Source organism: Malus domestica, chromosome 05, assembly GCF_042453785.1.
Source record: "Malus domestica chromosome 05, GDT2T_hap1".
NCBI classification, from domain to species: Eukaryota; Viridiplantae; Streptophyta; class Magnoliopsida; order Rosales; family Rosaceae; genus Malus; species Malus domestica.
Window position 1 is genome coordinate 31,461,352 of NC_091665.1, and position 17,706 is coordinate 31,479,057.

Genomic DNA, 17,706 nt, shown 5'->3' on the forward strand with positions numbered 1-17,706 from the left:
CCACCAGGAGGAATAATAACAATATACCGAATTGGAGATTATTTTTCAAATTATGCCCTAATTTCATTTGGCCTCGGATGTGATTCACAATTGACGTGCATTGCATTCGACCGAATCTTCCTGCGCTTTACGTTTTCGACTGAAAGATGAAATTAATTAAATAAAAGAAATTATATATATATATATATATGGAGTACACGACGTAGTCACATGTATTTTGTTTACTCTAGCATGATGTGAAATTGTCTAAGCATGACGAAAGTTGTGCGTTATTCTTCGCAACGAATTGATCGGAAAAATACGCACAAATAAAACCTACTACAATCTTACAGTATAAGATGGTACTCAACCAGTTGCTATAAATCACAGTTCATTGCTTCTTTATTGGCATGTTATGTCCATCGGACTCTTGATTAAAAGTTCATAACTAATCCTATTGGTATACTTCCCTTCTTTTTTTTTTTTTTTTTTTGTCAAATTATACTTCCCTATTTGACCAATTGGTTTATAAAATTTGACCAATTGGTTTATAAAACCAAAAATTTAGAACAAAATACAAAGGAAACGAGAGAGATCAACTTAACAACCGTTTGGTATGATGGTACCAAAGTTTCCACCATGGTAGACAAGGTTAAACGTTCAAATTTTATGAACGGTAGTTGTTGATAATAAAAAACACACATATACAGTGAACAAATCGTATTGCTATCGTTAATTAATAAAGTGAATAGCACGTGTATACATCGAACAAATTCGGGTGTTTTTTTGTACATATTTCGGTAGAATGACATCGAAGAGGAAGAAGAAAGAAGAAAATTACACTTTAGTGGTAAAATGAGTTTGGGTAATATTTACGCTTCCGTTGTACTTTCATCTTTCAAGACGGAGAAACTTAGAGGACGCTTTGTCAAAGAAAGAGGCTCAATTAGAATTAGTGGCTTCAAAGTTCACTACCTTTCTTCAGGCCTCAAGAGCCCCTTGAGTTTTCGTTTGAAACCCCGAAGCTCCAGCCGGTATAGCCATGAAAAAAAAATACAGGCGCAGAAGGCAGCGTCGAGAATTGTATCCTTTGTCACTTGAAAGCCGAAATGCTATTGGGAACAAGCTCCTAGTCCGTCTGATGGATTGGCGAGGTCAGGAAGAGTCCTCCCGGTTTTGAGGTGCTTCTAATTGGGGAGGCAAGAGGTTCAAAAAGCTCCCTTGCACATGTTGACTACCACTATCGGATGTCTCCAACGTTTCTGACTCTTCATCTGCATCAAGTGAACACAAAAAGGTAAGAAATGTAAAGACATTTGCCCAATCCTAGTTTAAATGCTGGGCAGCAATATATGTTAGATGACAGATACGATATGAATGATGTACGTACCAAAAAGTGCTTTAATAGATGGTCTTTTCGATTTGGTGCTTTTCTTCTTCAACGAGGCTACATAGAAAGAAGGCACCCAAGTTTACAAAAAACGGAAAATTGCCATACTAAAGAGCACTCAAATAATTGGAAACCAGCCAGTCAGTAGATGCTTCGTTTGTTTACCAGTTTGACGACTTAACATTTTGCGGGTTAACCCGTAAATTGCATGAACCATCAAAATCCATGCACACATGTATGTACAAAAACTTTTAAATGATACCAATATATAGCAAATGATAAGTTCTCCTGCAAGTTCATGGAAGATAGAGATATACCCATCCCAGGCACTTGATAATCATTAACAATTTCGAAGTTCTTATATGTATAGCCAACAAAATTAATGTCCTTGGAGGAGAGCATCTGCAAAATGAAGAGAGAAAAATATAAGGGGAAAATTTGGAATGAATTAGGGGTGGGGTGGGGGTAGCTTGTAGGGCAAGTTAAATAACAAACAATGGTGACAAATTCTATATACAAATTAGTGACAATAGCTAAGTATGAACAAAGCTCGTAAGCTTACCTTTCTCCAGGGACCAGTTTTGGATGAACTCTGAGTTTGATTGTCAGCCTGCATACCAAAAATCAGTATTCATCAAATTATGAGCAACATGATATGCTCACCGCAAATAGCCTCACAAAATCCACAAAAAACTGAAGACCATCTATACCTCATCAAACTTTTCAAAATTTTGAGTATCCAAATCATCATTGACCTCAGGAATAAATGCAGCATCCATTTGGTAAAGCTTTTCCCATTCAGTCCCATTGAACCAAGGATGAACCTGAAATAGGAATTAGCAGCAAGGTAATTCCCATTATATGCAATGAGTTGTTGAGCAAATCGAAAATATTTAGAACAGGACACACCATACAACACCTTTATTTCATCTGCGCCATTTGTTCCCAACCTCTGGTTGACATTACACAAGAGTTTACTAATAAGATCTTTCGCTTCTGGAGACAGCCTTGCTTCTTCTGGAAATTTCAAATGCGTTTTCCAGTTTACAATCTACAAGAGACGAGCAAGACAGCAAACATTATCAGGCAAACAGGTGAGAATAAATGGTGACATGAGACGTCACAAGCTACACACATAAAAGCCCAAGGGAATTATGCTTGAGGCTTTTTAAAAGAGAACTTCTTAAAATAAAACTTTCAATATTTCTAAACTTTACCTTCCTGCATGTTGACATTGGATCATCAGAATAGAAGGGGGGGTAACCCACAAGCATTTCATACATAATAGCACCAAGTGACCACCTGTGTATCAACAAAATTCACAACTCAGTCAATCCAGGCATCAAAAAACAAAGTGGCTCTTCAGTTTATGGTCCATAAAGGTGATATGGTACAGCAATTTCAAAATGATCCCATTACAATATGAAAGGCAGTAAAAATAGTTATTGTTATGCCACATGATTCTCCAATTGCTTGTTGATTAACGGAAATTGAGTCTACGGTAATGAGATCACAATTGATATTTAAAACATGAATTAATTCATCAGTGTTAAACATTCAAACACCCTTTTGCTGAAAATCATAATACTCACCAATCACATTCCATCCCATAACCTTTTTTTAACAGAACTTCTGGAGCAATATAGTCAGGTGTACCAACAGTGGAATAAGCCTGCAATGGGCATATATCAAGAGTTAAACGAACGATAACCTTGCAACATCCTACCAAAACGTCATGAATGACAATGTTGTACGTCCAAAAATATACAGTTCTTCTTTTATCTACAATATAACTTACAAGCATTCTCCTATTCTTCTGCCAATGTTGCAGTTGCTCTTGTTGTGTTCGTTTTGGAGCTGCAGGACGTTCATCATTCTGTGCAGCACCATTCGCGTTGGGTGCAACCGAAAAGTCTTCTCGGATTGTACTGCAGTCTAAAGGTTTACACAACCCAAAATCTGACAGTCTCAAGTGTCCATATCTATCGAGTAGCAAATTGTCAGGCTTAATATCCCTGTAATATGCAAAATAGACTAGGTTAACCTCTATTTCACAGTCCAATAAAATTAGATTTACTTAAATCTATTTCAAAAAATCAGTGTAAATAGTGAATTTGTACCACAAACCTATGAATGTAATTGTGTTTATGGATAGACTCAATCGCCAAAACTGTTTCGGCAACATAAAATCTAGCTTCCTCTTCAGTCAAAATATCCTTTCTCATGAGTAATGTCATCATATCTCCTCCAGGTAAGTATTCCATTATAAGATAAAGATAGTCATCATCTTGAAATGAACAGTACAGCTTGACAATGCAATTGCTGTCCACCTCAGCAAGTAAGTTCCTTTCCGCTTTGACATGCTCTACCTAAAAATAATATAAAGCAGCTGGCATTAGATACAGTTCAAATTACCTCAGTAATTCAAGTGGCAGGACACTAAACTGATTACCTGGCCTCTACGAAGCATCTCTGATTTCTTAAGCTTTTTCATGGCATATACAGAACCAGACGTCTTTTCCCTGCATACACGAACCTGCACCATGAAGCAACATTGATCAAAAACTTATATCAATCCCATGAGACAAGATCTCTATACTGTGCCAGCTGGGAGGCTGAAGCTGAACTTTTTGTTTCGTTAAAAGACTCTCCTTTATGTAACATTTTTCTTTGAGTAGCCCAATCATTCATTTAGTCACCAACCTCCGCGTTCTCCATATAGAGAGACCCAAAACACTTGTAAAGCTATTCGAACCAAAGAAGACATTTAAGTACAAGATCTTTTTAGAGAATTTATACCTCACCAAATGCGCCCTTGCCGATCATAGTCAACAGCTCGAAATCATCAACACCCATTTTATGCCTCTGAAGGCGCATGTATTCGGTTTCTTTCTTCTCAAGAAACTTGAGAAGGTTGTTTTGATCTTCCTCAGAGACGTCGGCATCAGCCAACTTTTTCTCTAACATGTTTCGTCTGCCATAAAGAAGTACAATTACTAATTCGAAATCGAAAAAACCCACAAAAACTGGGTTAAACTTCTCTGCCTATATCAGTAAATCCAACAAGAAATCATCACAAAGCTGCATTATTTAGCATTACAATTGCAAATTCAATCATTTTCCTAATTTCCAAAGACAAAAATGCAAATTCATCAATTCAAATTATATATCTACCGTTCCTTCCGCTCCTGGAGATTCTTCATTTGCTCCTTGTAATGGTTCTCAATATACTGCTTCGCCGCCGCAGCCTTCTGCTTCGTGACATTGGAAAGCGCCTCCTCATCCATATTCGACTCTTCTCCGCCTCCATCGCCGCCGGCGCACGGCTCCTTCCTCCTCGTCGAGCTCCTCAGCTTTTCACGCGGCTGAAGCTTCGACAGCCAACTCCGTGCCGAATCCATTTCCTCCTGCTCGCAATGCAGCCCACCACCATGCCAAACTCGCAACGTGAATTTCTCAATCCCCAGCCATCTGCATTGTAATTTCGATCACGAAACGCATCAAAATGCAATCGATTGCATGCCAATCCGAATAAAAAAATTTGAAAAAAAAAAAAGAAAAGAAAATTTGGGGAAAATATTCTTGGGAACAAAAACAAGAGGCTGAGAATTCGGATTACCGCGTAAAACTAGCGGCGGGTGCGATCCGCGAAAACCCTAAATAAACTCTCTCCCCTCTCTCTCTCTCTCTCACTTTCTCTCTCTTCTGTGTGTTGTAGGCAGCAGAGGGAGACACATCTTCTTCTGTTCTTCCCTCCATTTTTATATGGGTATATATAGCTTCCCCATCTTCATTCGAATTTTCCTTTTTAATTTTCAAATTTAATTAATTATTAACAATTTTTTTTTTTTTTTTTCTGGTGCGTTGGATCTCGCGATAAATTGATCCGCTAAGATTCGCGTGGGTGGCCGGGTTCTGTCTAATGTCTATGTTCAAAGTTTTCCCGCAGGCTGCGGTTTTTTAGAAAAGGTATTGTCTTCGGATTCCTTCCATTAAGTTATCCTCAAACAATTTAAACTTTTAAAATTTGATTCAACAGCTAAAGTTATTATAATTTTTAAAGTGGACATCTGTTATAGTCGTTGAATCAAATTTTATGAGACCAGATTAGTTGATGAGGAAGACTTAGTGGAATAGATTCGGAGATGATCCATTTCCGTTCTTTTCTTTCTCAAACGCTCAAAGTCCAATTATTTTGTCTTGAAAAATAATAAATATAAATGATAAGAAACTTATAGCTCGGTTGGTTAAAAATATTTACTTTTTATAATTGATGTCTCGTGTTTATTTATTGCCCCAAGCCACCACTATTTGCCACCTCCAAATGACATTTCAGTTAAAATTTTGTTGCAAGCAAGATATAAAATATCGATGATATCAGAAATATCGGTAATTCAAAAACACAAAAATTTCAATGGAAATATCGGGATATTATCGATATTGATAAAAATTGAATAAAAACCACGGAAATTGTAAGAAAAACTTAGAAATTTTTATTGAAACTTTGCAGGATGTTTATTTAGTCAATTATCTATTAGTTTATCACACAAAAAAAATTGGAAGGAAATGCATTGCATGATGGATTTAACTGATTTAAGTTGATTATATAGCGAGCTGACAAACATTGTGAGTGTAGAAAATATGTAGTAATTAATGAAAGAAGTTTAAACACACCATAATCATTTAAATTTAATGAATTAGTACAATATTTTACACTTCATACATTGCATGGTAAGATACATGAGTGACTTAGTACCACATATAGTTCCTATCAAGGTCTAAAATATCGATGATATTGGAAATATCGGTACTCAAAAAACACGAAAATTTCAATGGAAATGTCCCCAGTTAAAAAAAAATGAATAATTTGAATATAACTTTTTTCAATAGTATATTTTAGCGTTAGAAATATCATACGCACTTGTTTCGAAGAATCTTCTGTTGTGCGCATATAACCCTTTAGACTTTGAAATTGAATATTCGTCGCAAGTTGCAACAAAATCTTGGTAAATTTTTCTTTCTTTTATTTTTTTTATTCTAAAAACATATGTTAGGCTCACGTAAGCGAATAATTGAGTAGTTAATACATTGTGAAATAGTATGTACTAGTGGCTCTTAGTTGCACAAATGGCCGATCATGCGTGTGAACGACTAATCTTTAGCACACATTATTTTCATTTTTGTTGTTAATGTCAAGTAATAACACCATGTATTTTCAAGGTTTCAAATGGAAATCACAAAAGGTAGGCATATATTTCCGTCCGTACGAAAGGGGCAACAAGGTTTCTTGTATTAAGGGCCACCCCTGCATCAAAGAAGAGCAGAGTGCAAGTTACTTCCAAACTTACTACCATTTTCCCGGTGGTTGTGGATGCGGATGAAAGTTGGGGAAGCATCGCCATCAGAAAGTGATTGTAACAAAAGCACTTTTGGGTCAAGCAAAAAAGCTTTCTTGAGTTTTTTCTAAAGTATCATACTATGTATTCTTGCAGTGAAAATTTTGTGTGATTTAATTCTACCATGTTTGGTGCTACCTTTAAACATGGTACAATACTCATGGAAGGAAACCTTTTTTATCTCTATAGCCGCTGACCCCTTCCTTTGGTGGGTCGGTGGCAGGCCCCTCTCTTCAGCTTTTTTTTTGTTTTATTTCTCTTCCTTGATTTTAGTAACCTCTTTTATCTTGTGGCGCTATGCTCTGAGCTTTTGTGTCTAGTTTATTTTGAGCTTATACGTAAAAATTTGCTCTCAATTTTGTATGCATCATTCATCTCCATTTGTTGTTCCTCACGAATCCTCAATCATCAACGTTGGCCACTCGAATCATCGAATGCTTCATCCAAGAATCTCCTTCGACGGAGTGTTCTGTTGTTGTTTGGTGGCTCTTAAAGTACAATTTACACTATCTGGTAAGATTATGGCAGCAGTCATTGCCCGGGTGACTTGCCCACCCCATTTTCCATTCATTCATTTAGTTCATTGGTCTTCAAGAGGTGTTGGTTTTGCGATGGTGTTGGCTTTATGAGGATGCTACAACAGCTGGGAGGAGGCAACATTTTTCTTATTTCAGCTCTAAGGTTTTAAGTTTAAAATTTGTTGTGATCTCTATTGTTTGGACCTGTTCATTGTATTTTCTGTTAAGTTTGGTTGTGCTTTTTCTTGTTGGTTTTGGGCTGCCTCTCTTTTGAGTTTTCCTTACCTCGTAAGAGCACTTTCACCCCTCTGAAATCTTATATGAGATAGTGTGGATTAAATCCCCTCCCACCCCTAAAATTCCTCCACCCCATTCCTATCCACTAGGCTATGGGGGAGCCTAGTTGCGTACCTAGGCTAAAATCGACTAACCTAGCTCTTAGGCCATGTGACGCAAGGCAGACGTCAGCCACAATTAAAAAAATTAATAAAAAATACAAATAAACACATAAAAATTAATTAAAATACAAAAAATATCTATAAAATAATTATTTTTTTCTATAAATACCTAGCCAGGTTCTTCCATCTTACACCATATTTTAATATTTTCAAATATTATAAAATACTTTCAACCAATCTTTTATTCTCATTTGAAATTAAAAATAAAATTTTCTTTTATTATTTCAAAAGAAAATTTTAATAATATTTTAAAACAGATTGTATGGGCTATTCAGTTTAAGAGTGGAGATACACTTGAACAATTACTATTTACTAAACGCAGTTACTATTCACTTAGGAGGTTAAATAGCCTGTTGCCCGAGGGCTTTTTAATCGTGGAAATGCTCTAATAGCCATCTTTATTGATGAATTTTATTACGTTTGACCCAAAAAAAATAATATAAAAACTAAGGAAAAGAGCTTGAAAACTTTAAGTTTTAACGAAAAAGACAAAATAAAATGTAAGATGAATAGTACAATGATTGACTTTTTAGAGTAAAAATATGATTTTTCATTAAAATGAACAGTACCAGAAACTTTTCGTTACAGTTCCAAAAAAAAAAAAAAAAAAAAAAAACAAGGTAAAGTACTCTCGATCACTATATTAAACCCTAACACGGACCCAAGTGCCTGGGGTGTACAGCCCACCCCAATTTCGTTAGCTGGGTTCGTGCCTGTTCAAACCCAAGAAAGCTACTAGTTGGTCGCTTATGATGCCTGTAAGCTGAACTAGTAGAGAGATGGGTGAGGTGGTTCAGTTCCTCCTCTTATGAACCTAATAGCTTCTTAGAAAAGCTCAACTGTTGGAAATTTAAGCAACGCAATCACATAACGTAGTTATTCCCAAAAAAAAAAACTGCTAAAAATTCGCATTGCGAGGCCGATGGTGGAAAGAACAATCTTCAGTAAAGAGTAAAACTGAGACTAATAACTAAAAATTGAAGCTGTATCACATTCAGATTTCTCTATATCGTAAACTATGCCGTTGTACATCACATGTGTTTTACTTGTGACACAAGTCACCCCTTTTAGTGAATGTTTTCAAATACACAAGAAGAATGTCTAAGACAATGTCCTCTATCAAATCCTATAAACCAAGTGCCATTCACATATTGATGCTCCTATCACACGTCCCCTCTTGTCAAAGAATCTGTTTCTGCTTCTTCTTTACCATCGGAAGGCAAAGCCAGATCAGGAAAGGGATTGCGGGCTGATGTTGTAGAAACAAACCCGAAAGCTAGAACTGGGGTTTCATCTTACTGCCAACCTTATTTCTACAATCTAAAAGGGGAAATAATTGCTGATGAATGAAATTGCTTTTCTTACTTGTTCATCTGACTTCGAATTTGATATTATCTCACAGCTTCTTTGAGATCAGCGGTAATACGCCATGTGCCTTGATGACGTAAATGCAGAACTGGCGAAAGGCGAGGTCTTTTTAATTTGGGCAGGGGGATTTGAGGATTTCTTTTTGTCAGACTTGGTCTCAGCGCGGAGCCAGGATTCAACAACAGAGAGCAGATTGACCGAACTCTTCAACTCATTAACCTCCGACAACTTCTCAGCCCTCTTTAGCTCACCATCTTGGATGTAAGCCAGATGCGTTGCCCATGTCTCCAACCCATCAAAGATATGGGTTGCATATACAATTGTAGCTCCCCTCTATAATTTACACAAAAAGGATGAATAATATGTCACAACGGAGAGTAATCAGGTCGAATGAATCAGTAAACGATGTTTAAACTACTTAACCCGACAATCAAAATTTGCACGATTCATAAGGTGATCCTGGATAATACTCCAAGCAAGAAGCATGATATAATTTGTCGATAATAAATAATGTCAGTACCTGCTCACATTCTTCCTTGAAGAAATCTAGTAAGTCCATCCTAGCAACGACATCCAAGTCAACTGTTACCTCATCAAGCAAGAGAACCTGCAGATTTGTCAACTTCCTCTAGTCAGAAACAATGTGAGTTTTTAATCACAGACGGACTCGGACACAAAACATAACTATGAATAAAACATGAAGCACACAAGCAGCAGTCATCTCACTTTACAAACCGAAATTCGAGATCTCATTCTCATTATACCTTAAAGGGATGAAGAAGTCCCATGCAGATTTGGACTCGACGCCGTTGCCCGTCAGATACTTTATGCATTCTCCACCGAAGGTCTATATCAAGCAGCTCAATCAACTTATCCCTCCTAACAGGATCAGTCCCTTCGACTGCCAAAAATCATGAGCAAACACAAGAATTCAATCGAAAATTTCAACAATATTGACAATGAAGAACAATCTACATGCTCATAAATTGAAAGAACATAAGAACATAATAACTAATAAGTAAAATTTAAGTGCTTATCATTTCAGCCAAAATTTAAGTGCTTTTAATTTCAGCAAAATTATAATTACCCCACCTCCAAAAATCATATGCTCAGCTGAGAAATCTCCCTGCAAGGGAAGTTCTCCCTGAAATTTTTTGCAAAGACGAAATATTTTCAATTTCAGTATGCTCATAAATTTAAAGTACTTTTCAGCCACAAAAGCAAAGTTAAGTGCTTTTCATTTCAGCCAAAAGCAAAATCCTTTAAATTGTAGAAGAATTCGTTCAACAACTTACAGCAGAGCCAACAGTTTTGGTCCAAGAGCCACCCAAGTAAGCCAAATCGCCACTGCAAACCAAATGCGTGTCATGAAAAGCTGAACAATTCAACACCCGCACCACATCTCTCCCTCCCACCATCTGCTTCCCAGCTAGAATCTTCAGCAACGTGGTCTTACCTGCAAAACGAGACGACGCCGTATCCAAACCCAATCAGCTCCGAAGTACAATTCGCATTGCTTCGCTGAAAAATTGAATTTCCAAAAGTACTTTCTGACACTAAAAGCACTTCTGGATCGTATTAGTGCTTTCCGGAGAAGCACTTCCGAGGCTTTTCCAGGAAGCACTACTTAGGTTTTGAATTTTAATAAAATTTCGACATGTTAGTGATAAAAACACATCTAACAAAATCACTTATGAGCCGGAAGCAGCCTTAACGAGCCCAAAAGCCCGGTTTTTTCAATTACCAGATCCATTGGCGCCGATGAGAAGGCATCGGGATCCAGGGGTTATCTCGAGGCTGAAATCGCAGAAGAGCGGGGGCTGCGCGTCGTACGCAAATTGCATGCCCTGGACTCTGATGCCGCTCGATGCTTCTTCCGCCATTTTTGATCTGCAAAATCAGGTAGCACGGAGGTGATGGTTTTTCTGCGGTCGTTTTATGGATGCGAGTTGGCCGATAAATAGGCGCCGACGGTGGAGTTGGTTCTGGCGTTGGTCCCACTTCTTGGTCACACGTGGCGGGTGAAGAAGTGACCACGTAATGTCAGTCTCGTGAGAGAGGAGAAATCTGGTGTGTAAACGGCCACGAGTTCCGAACTTATTGGCCAACCAGATTTGGGCTACAACTGGTTGGAAAGGTCCCACTTGACATAGTTTACTATGTGGACTTTTGACCCTTCGTGTTAGGTATTGTATAAAAAATGTGATAAAATTAAAAATCAAACAAAATAGTTTTTTGTCATTTAATATTATGATCTATAGTATCCTCTTCACCTATAAATAGAGAAGTTGTAGGTTCGATTATTGCTAAAAATAAAATTGAACTACATTATTATGTCAAATATATTGTAAGGTTTAACTCATTATCCTATCCCGTAATGTAGATAGTGTTAAAAAAAAAAAAAAAACAAGTTTTCCAGTTTTCCTTGTCCTATTTGGTTTGTACATATTCTTTATTCTTGTGTTTTATCAATAGACTAAAGAGTGAATTCGTCCATGAATTATTATTCAAGGGAAAATTAGGTTTCTAAACTATTTTTTTTTTTTAAATGAGTCCTTCAAATAATTAAAATTTATCTATCAATTACATCCCTGGTGTTAGATTCGAAATTATTTTAATTCAAATTTTCGTCAATTTAAGGCACTTGAATTATATGTGATATACTTTGAAGCATAGATTGATAGTTTTTTCTTATGACTTTAAGGACTTATATTTAAAAAAATGTACAGATTTAACTTTGATGTGTAAATTAGAAATTAGTTCGCCACCAATATAGAACTTTAGAGACTTGTAGGCGAGAAAATTACAGTAGTTCAAAATGTATCATGTATAAATCACATGACTTGTTGATGAAAAATTAAATAAAATATCTTTGAATATAATAGCACATTGAGAATATCCTTTAAAAAAAAAAAGTAGATTGAGAGTAGCAGTTTATATAAATTTAAGGACTAATTTTAGAGAACTTTAACGAAAAGCTCTCGGTACTGTTCATTTTAACGAAAAACCATATTTTTATACTAAAAAGTCAATCCTGATACTATTTATTTTATCCTTTATTTTTTTTTTATTGTTAAAACTTAAAGTTTTCAAGTCAATTTTATTAGTTTTTCACTTATTTTATTGAAAGAAAAAAATTAGTTTAAGAACTGTGATTTTTACTGAAGTGATGATTTAAGGACTAAAACAGCAGTGAACGACATGTCGTGTATTTACAATGCATAAAAAGCCCGCGGGACTGAAAGTCGAGGAAGTTAACTTCTCGGAGACGACGGAGAGGGTGCGCAGGTTAATAATCGTGTGCACCTTGCGCGCCATAGAAACCGCAACCGAGCAGTAGCTGCAAAACCCTCTCACAACAGAAGAGAGAAAGAGAGAGAGGATTTCGCTCGGCGAATCTGTAAAATCTGAATTCGGTACGCAATTTATCGAATTCGAATTCCGTTTGATGTTTTATGGTTGACTTGTGTATGATTTTTCTGCCTAATTCGATTCGAATGCATGCTTAATTGCGTCTGCTAATTGAAATTATCAGGTAAAATTGCCCTATATTTCACATTTGCAATAGCATGGAGGAAGACGAAGATGCAATTTTGCTCAACAGTTTGAAAGGGGCGACGGCGGCGAATCCCGAGGATATCGAGAGGGACATTCTATCAGGGGTATGTGGAATTGATTGAATTTCGATGTTTTAATCTTGATTACCTATTGCACTGCACGTAGATGATCGGATGTTTCGAAATTGTGTTTTTTTAGCTCCGAAGAGATGGGGAGAGTGATGGAATAGTTAATTGGATGTTCGGATTTACATTAGGTTGTGTTGAACTGCAGGTACATAACAATGGCAATGGTAGTAATGTTAGTGAAGTTGGAGGGAGTAATGAGGAGGAGGAACGCCTTGAGAAATCCGAAAGTATTGATCCATCGGTTGCCAGTGGGGTCAAATTGTATAGCAAATTGAGGGCAGTCGAGTTTGAAATTGATGCCGTTGAGTCCACTGTTGAACCAGAACAAACGCGGAGTGAAGAGGGTGATCGTGATGGTGGTGATGGTGCAGAGGCGGGAAATAAGGCAGATAACCTCCAGCATGCCCTGGCTACTGACCGGTTAAGAAGTCTAAAGAAAACAAAGGCGCAACTTGAGAAGGAGCTTTCGGATTTAGGCAAGGGAAGACCGTCCAAGGGTATTGCGCGTGACAAAGTCTTATTGGATATTGTCAAGGACAAGCCTGCACCCAAGAGGAAGTCGAAACAAGTTCAGATATCCGGAAAAAAGCTAGAGAAAAGGATCAAAACGGTCTCATTTGATGAGGATGATGACTTTGATGCTGTGTTGGATGCAGCATCTGCAGGCTTTGTTGAAACGGTGAGTTGGCACCCTTGAACTGAACATGCTTCTTTAATATTTCTCAGCTTGTGTTGCTTTGTAAGATTTTTAATGTGTGGTGATTAACCACTACGAGGATAACTAAGTTGATGTTTTGATATGCTAGGAAAGGGATGAATTAGTTAGGAAAGGAATTTTAACTCCTTTCCATAAGCTAAAGGGCTTTGAACGCGGCCTTCAAGAACAAGGGCCATCTCGGGGGCGTAATATTCCTGCAGAAGGAGGCAGGAGTGATGATTTTGTTTCAGCCAGTGTTGCTAGAGCAGTGCAGTCACTTTCAGATGCTGCTCAAGCTCGCCCAGCTACCAAGTTGCTTGATCCAGAAGCTCTACCAAAGCTTGATCCACCCACTCATCCTTTTAAGAGGCTAAGGAAACCGCTTAAAATTCCTCAATCCCTAGAAAATGGTACACAGAGGAATAAAAGTTCAGGAAAGAAAAGGAAGCGTCCTTTGCCTGACAAAAGATGGAGAAAGCGCATTTCTCTTGAGGAAAATAATTTGCATGAAAGTGGTATGTTCAATGTTGTCATTGCTTATGGTGGTGTTAGGTAGATGCATGGTACAGTTAAATGTTTTCTCCTTGCTTGACTATAGAAATCTGCAAAGTAGTGAGACGTATTATTTTTCTTGCAGAAAACACTCCCAGCTGTGAAGAAGAAAACCAAGATGATGTTGGAGATGTAGATGATGATGAGTATCCGCATGTGACCCTAGAAGGGGGGCTGAAAATTCCGGAGTACATTTTTAAACAACTCTTTGACTATCAAAAGGTAGGGGTCCAGTGGCTATGGGAACTGCATTGCCAAAGGGCGGGCGGAATTATTGGAGATGAGATGGGTCTTGGTAAAACCATCCAGGTTCTGTCTTTCCTCGGTGCATTGCATTTCAGTCATATGTATAAACCAAGCATTATTGTCTGCCCAGTTACTCTTTTGCGCCAATGGAAAAGGGAGGCTAAAAAATGGTACCCGAGCTTTCATGTGGAGTTACTTCATGATTCAGCTCGGGAGCCTGCTATTAAAAAAAAAGGATCAAAGTCTGATGAAAGTGATTCTGATAGTGAAGGTTCATCGGACAGTGATTATGAGAGACCAGAATCATCTAAAAGCACCAAAAAATGGGATTCCTTGATCAACCGTGTTTTGAGGTCGGAATCTGGGTTGCTAATTACAACTTATGAGCAACTCCGTATTGTAGGGGAAAGTTTGCTCGACGTTGATTGGGGTTATGCAGTTCTGGATGAAGGACACCGAATCAGGAACCCAAATGCAGAAGTTACTCTAGTTTGTAAGCAGTTACAAACAGTACATCGTATTATAATGACAGGTGCACCAATTCAGAACAAGCTGACTGAACTGTGGTCCTTGTTTGATTTTGTTTTCCCTGGAAAGTTGGGGGTGTTGCCCATATTTGAGGCTGAGTTTGCAGTTCCCATATCTGTTGGTGGCTATGCGAATGCTTCACCATTACAAGTATCCACTGCATACAGGTTTGCATTAATATCTTGTAAATACGAAAGGACCCAGCTTATATTTAAATTCTCAGGCCTGGATGAATGCTTATACTTGTACGTCAAGACTTGTACAGAGTACTTATGTGTTAATTTGTATACCTTTGAATATTAGAAATTCCTTAACTATCTCAGTTTAAGTTGTTTAGTGGTTGATTAGGTTCACCTTTGCGGAAAAGTAAAATAAAATATTCATGAAAATTCTCGTAATTCCAGTCTAAGCTTTTTCATTGGGCAGGTGTGCTGTGGTTTTGCGAGACTTGATCATGCCGTATCTCCTCCGGCGCATGAAGGCTGATGTGGATGCGCAGCTGACTAAGAAGACTGAACATGTCATCTTTTGCAGCCTCACTGATGAGCAAAGATCTGCATATAGAGCATTTCTTGCTAGTTCTGAGGTGGAACAGATTATGGATGGTAATAGGAATTCGCTTTATGGAATTGATGTCATGCGCAAGATCTGCAACCACCCTGATCTGCTTGAGAGGGAACACTGCGGCCAGAATCCAGATTATGGGAATCTAGAACGCAGTGGGAAATTAAAAGTTGTTTCACAAGTGCTTAAAGTTTGGAAGGATCAAGGGCATCGTGTTCTTCTTTTTACACAAACTCAGCAAATGCTTGACATTATTGAAAGTTATCTGGTTTCTGATGGTTATAGTTACCGGAGGATGGATGGTCTTACTCCCATCAAACAGAGGATGGCCTTAATAGATGAATTTAACAACTCAAGTGATGTGTTTGTTTTCATTTTAACAACTAAAGTGGGTGGTTTAGGAACAAATCTGACAGGTGCAAACAGGGTGATCATCTTTGATCCCGACTGGAACCCTTCAACTGACATGCAGGTATATTGTGGATTTACTATTCTTTTAATTTTCAATTTGATGCAGATGTTTGAACTTGGAAACTAATCTTCTCTCCTTGAAAAGTTTACCATAGAATCATAGATATGCCCCCTTTGCGAAATCATGAACATTTAGGAGGACGGATCCTTCTAGGATATTTCTGATCGAAATAGTGCCTACAGGATTTAACAGTTGATATTTTTTTAAACCTTGTAATTTGGGTGCTTTCAACAGGCAAGAGAGCGGGCTTGGCGTATTGGTCAAAAGCGGGATGTAACCATATATAGATTGATAACCCGTGGAACCATAGAGGAGAAGGTATATCATAGACAAATTTACAAGCATTTCCTGACCAATAAGATATTGAAGAACCCACAACAGAGAAGGTTCTTTAAAGCTAGAGACATGAAGGATCTTTTCACTCTGAGTGATGACAGAGAGAATGGGTCTACCGAAACAGCTCATCTGTTCGGTCAATTATCTGAAGATGCCAACGTCATTGGTGTGCAGAATGAACCCGATACGCAATATTCTCAGAGAGGTTCTGTACAGTCTACCAATGGTGTTGTGGCTGACAATGCAAATAACTCAGAGGCTGGACCATCCAGGAGGAATGGGAAAGAAAAGGCTGACCAGAGTGACGGTGAAGTAGATGAAGAGACAAATATTTTGAGGTGCCTTTTTGACGCCCAAGGGATACATGTAAGTTACTTCACTTTGTTTACTGCGTACACATTTTTTTTAATTGATATTACAGCTGTGGAACTTAAGTTGAAATAAACTTGTAATTACTTCTGTCTTGAATAATCAAGAAATTGTTCGGTTTCTTCTGTAATTTATGTTCCCGTTGTTATTTTTAAAATGCTGTTCCAATTTTGACTGCAGAGTGCTATGAACCATGATGTAATCATGAATGCCCATGATGAAGAGAAGATGAAGCTTGACGAGCAAGCTTCCCGAGTTGCACAAAGAGCAGCAGAAGCGTTGCGCCAGTCACGGATGCTTCGAAGCCGTGATGGCGTGTCTGTCCCCACATGGACTGGGAAATCAGGAATGGCAGGTGCACCATCAGCTGTCCGTGGGAAATTCGGGTCTACTCTGAACTCCCAGTTGGTCAAGAATACCAAACGGTCAGATGAAGGCCCCAGCAACGGCACAAACGGTTTCGTGGCTGGGGCTCCTGCTGGGAAGGCATTATCTTCTGCTGAATTACTGGCAAAAATTAGAGGAAACCAAGAAAGAGCTGTGGAAGCAGGAATTGAGCATCAGTTTAACCGAGCAAAATCCTTTGATGTTGGACCTTCTAGGACCGGCCACAACTTAGGCGGAGTGCAACCCGAAGTAGTGATTCGTCAGATCTGTACATTCATCCAACAAAGAGGCGGAAGTACGGATTCTTCAAGCATAGTGCAGCATTTTAAGGACAGAATACCATCAAGGGATCTTCCCTTGTTTAAGAATCTTTTGAAGGAAATAGCCAAACTGGAGAAAAACCAAAACGGAGCAGTTTGGGTTCTAAAGCCAGAGTTTGATCGTCAGTAATCTCAACCATCGGGTCATCGCTCGAGTGTGCCGATTAATTTCATCCATTACCATTGTTAATATCTTCTGTAGGGCAAAGATGACCAGAAATTTCATAGTTTCTTTTTCCTGGTACGTTCTTCTGGCACCATTTTGAACAAAACCACACTGATTAGATACATGTTCTCTATACAGTAATTTGTAGAGTTCGGATAATTTACTTGTTCCATTTAACAGCGTTGCCCGGAAGGATATATAAGTTAGGTCAACTGGCCAGGACTTGAGTTCGAATCCTTCTTTCCGTAAATTAGAATAATTTAGAAGGTTTTTC

The 17,706-nt window shown here is 38.1% G+C and overlaps 3 protein-coding genes across 3 annotated transcripts; 1 reads left to right on the forward strand and 2 right to left on the reverse strand.

Annotated features, from left to right (window-relative positions):
- Positions 1-684: 684 nt before the first annotated feature.
- Positions 685-5,145, reverse strand: LOC103435728 (uncharacterized). Its single transcript, XM_008374134.4, has 14 exons — positions 4,989-5,145; positions 4,544-4,840; positions 4,169-4,343; positions 3,822-3,905; positions 3,497-3,738; positions 3,168-3,384; positions 2,962-3,041; positions 2,587-2,671; positions 2,289-2,420; positions 2,080-2,193; positions 1,932-1,979; positions 1,687-1,771; positions 1,370-1,426; positions 685-1,253 (listed from the first exon to the last, which is right to left on the reverse strand). The coding sequence occupies exons 1-14, from the start codon at positions 5,126-5,128 to the stop codon at positions 1,135-1,137; spliced, it is 1,875 nt and encodes a 624-aa protein (XP_008372356.2). The 5' UTR covers positions 5,129-5,145; the 3' UTR covers positions 685-1,134.
- Positions 5,146-8,712: 3,567 nt separating this feature from the next.
- On the reverse strand, positions 8,713-11,199 carry LOC103435729 (ABC transporter I family member 19-like). The gene is made up of 6 exons (XM_008374135.4): positions 10,854-11,199; positions 10,405-10,565; positions 10,202-10,253; positions 9,874-10,010; positions 9,630-9,716; positions 8,713-9,442 (listed from the first exon to the last, which is right to left on the reverse strand). The coding sequence occupies exons 1-6, from the start codon at positions 10,990-10,992 to the stop codon at positions 9,155-9,157; spliced, it is 864 nt and encodes a 287-aa protein (XP_008372357.2). The 5' UTR covers positions 10,993-11,199; the 3' UTR covers positions 8,713-9,154.
- A 1,159-nt stretch (positions 11,200-12,358) lies between these two features.
- LOC103435731 (protein CHROMATIN REMODELING 8) lies at positions 12,359-17,591 on the forward strand. The gene is made up of 8 exons (XM_008374136.4): positions 12,359-12,525; positions 12,645-12,771; positions 12,941-13,474; positions 13,602-14,007; positions 14,130-14,985; positions 15,245-15,854; positions 16,089-16,556; positions 16,740-17,591. Exons 2-8 carry the CDS (start codon positions 12,679-12,681, stop codon positions 17,394-17,396), a joined length of 3,624 nt encoding a protein of 1,207 aa, XP_008372358.3. The 5' UTR covers positions 12,359-12,525; positions 12,645-12,678; the 3' UTR covers positions 17,397-17,591.
- The last annotated feature ends 115 nt before the right edge of the window (positions 17,592-17,706 follow it).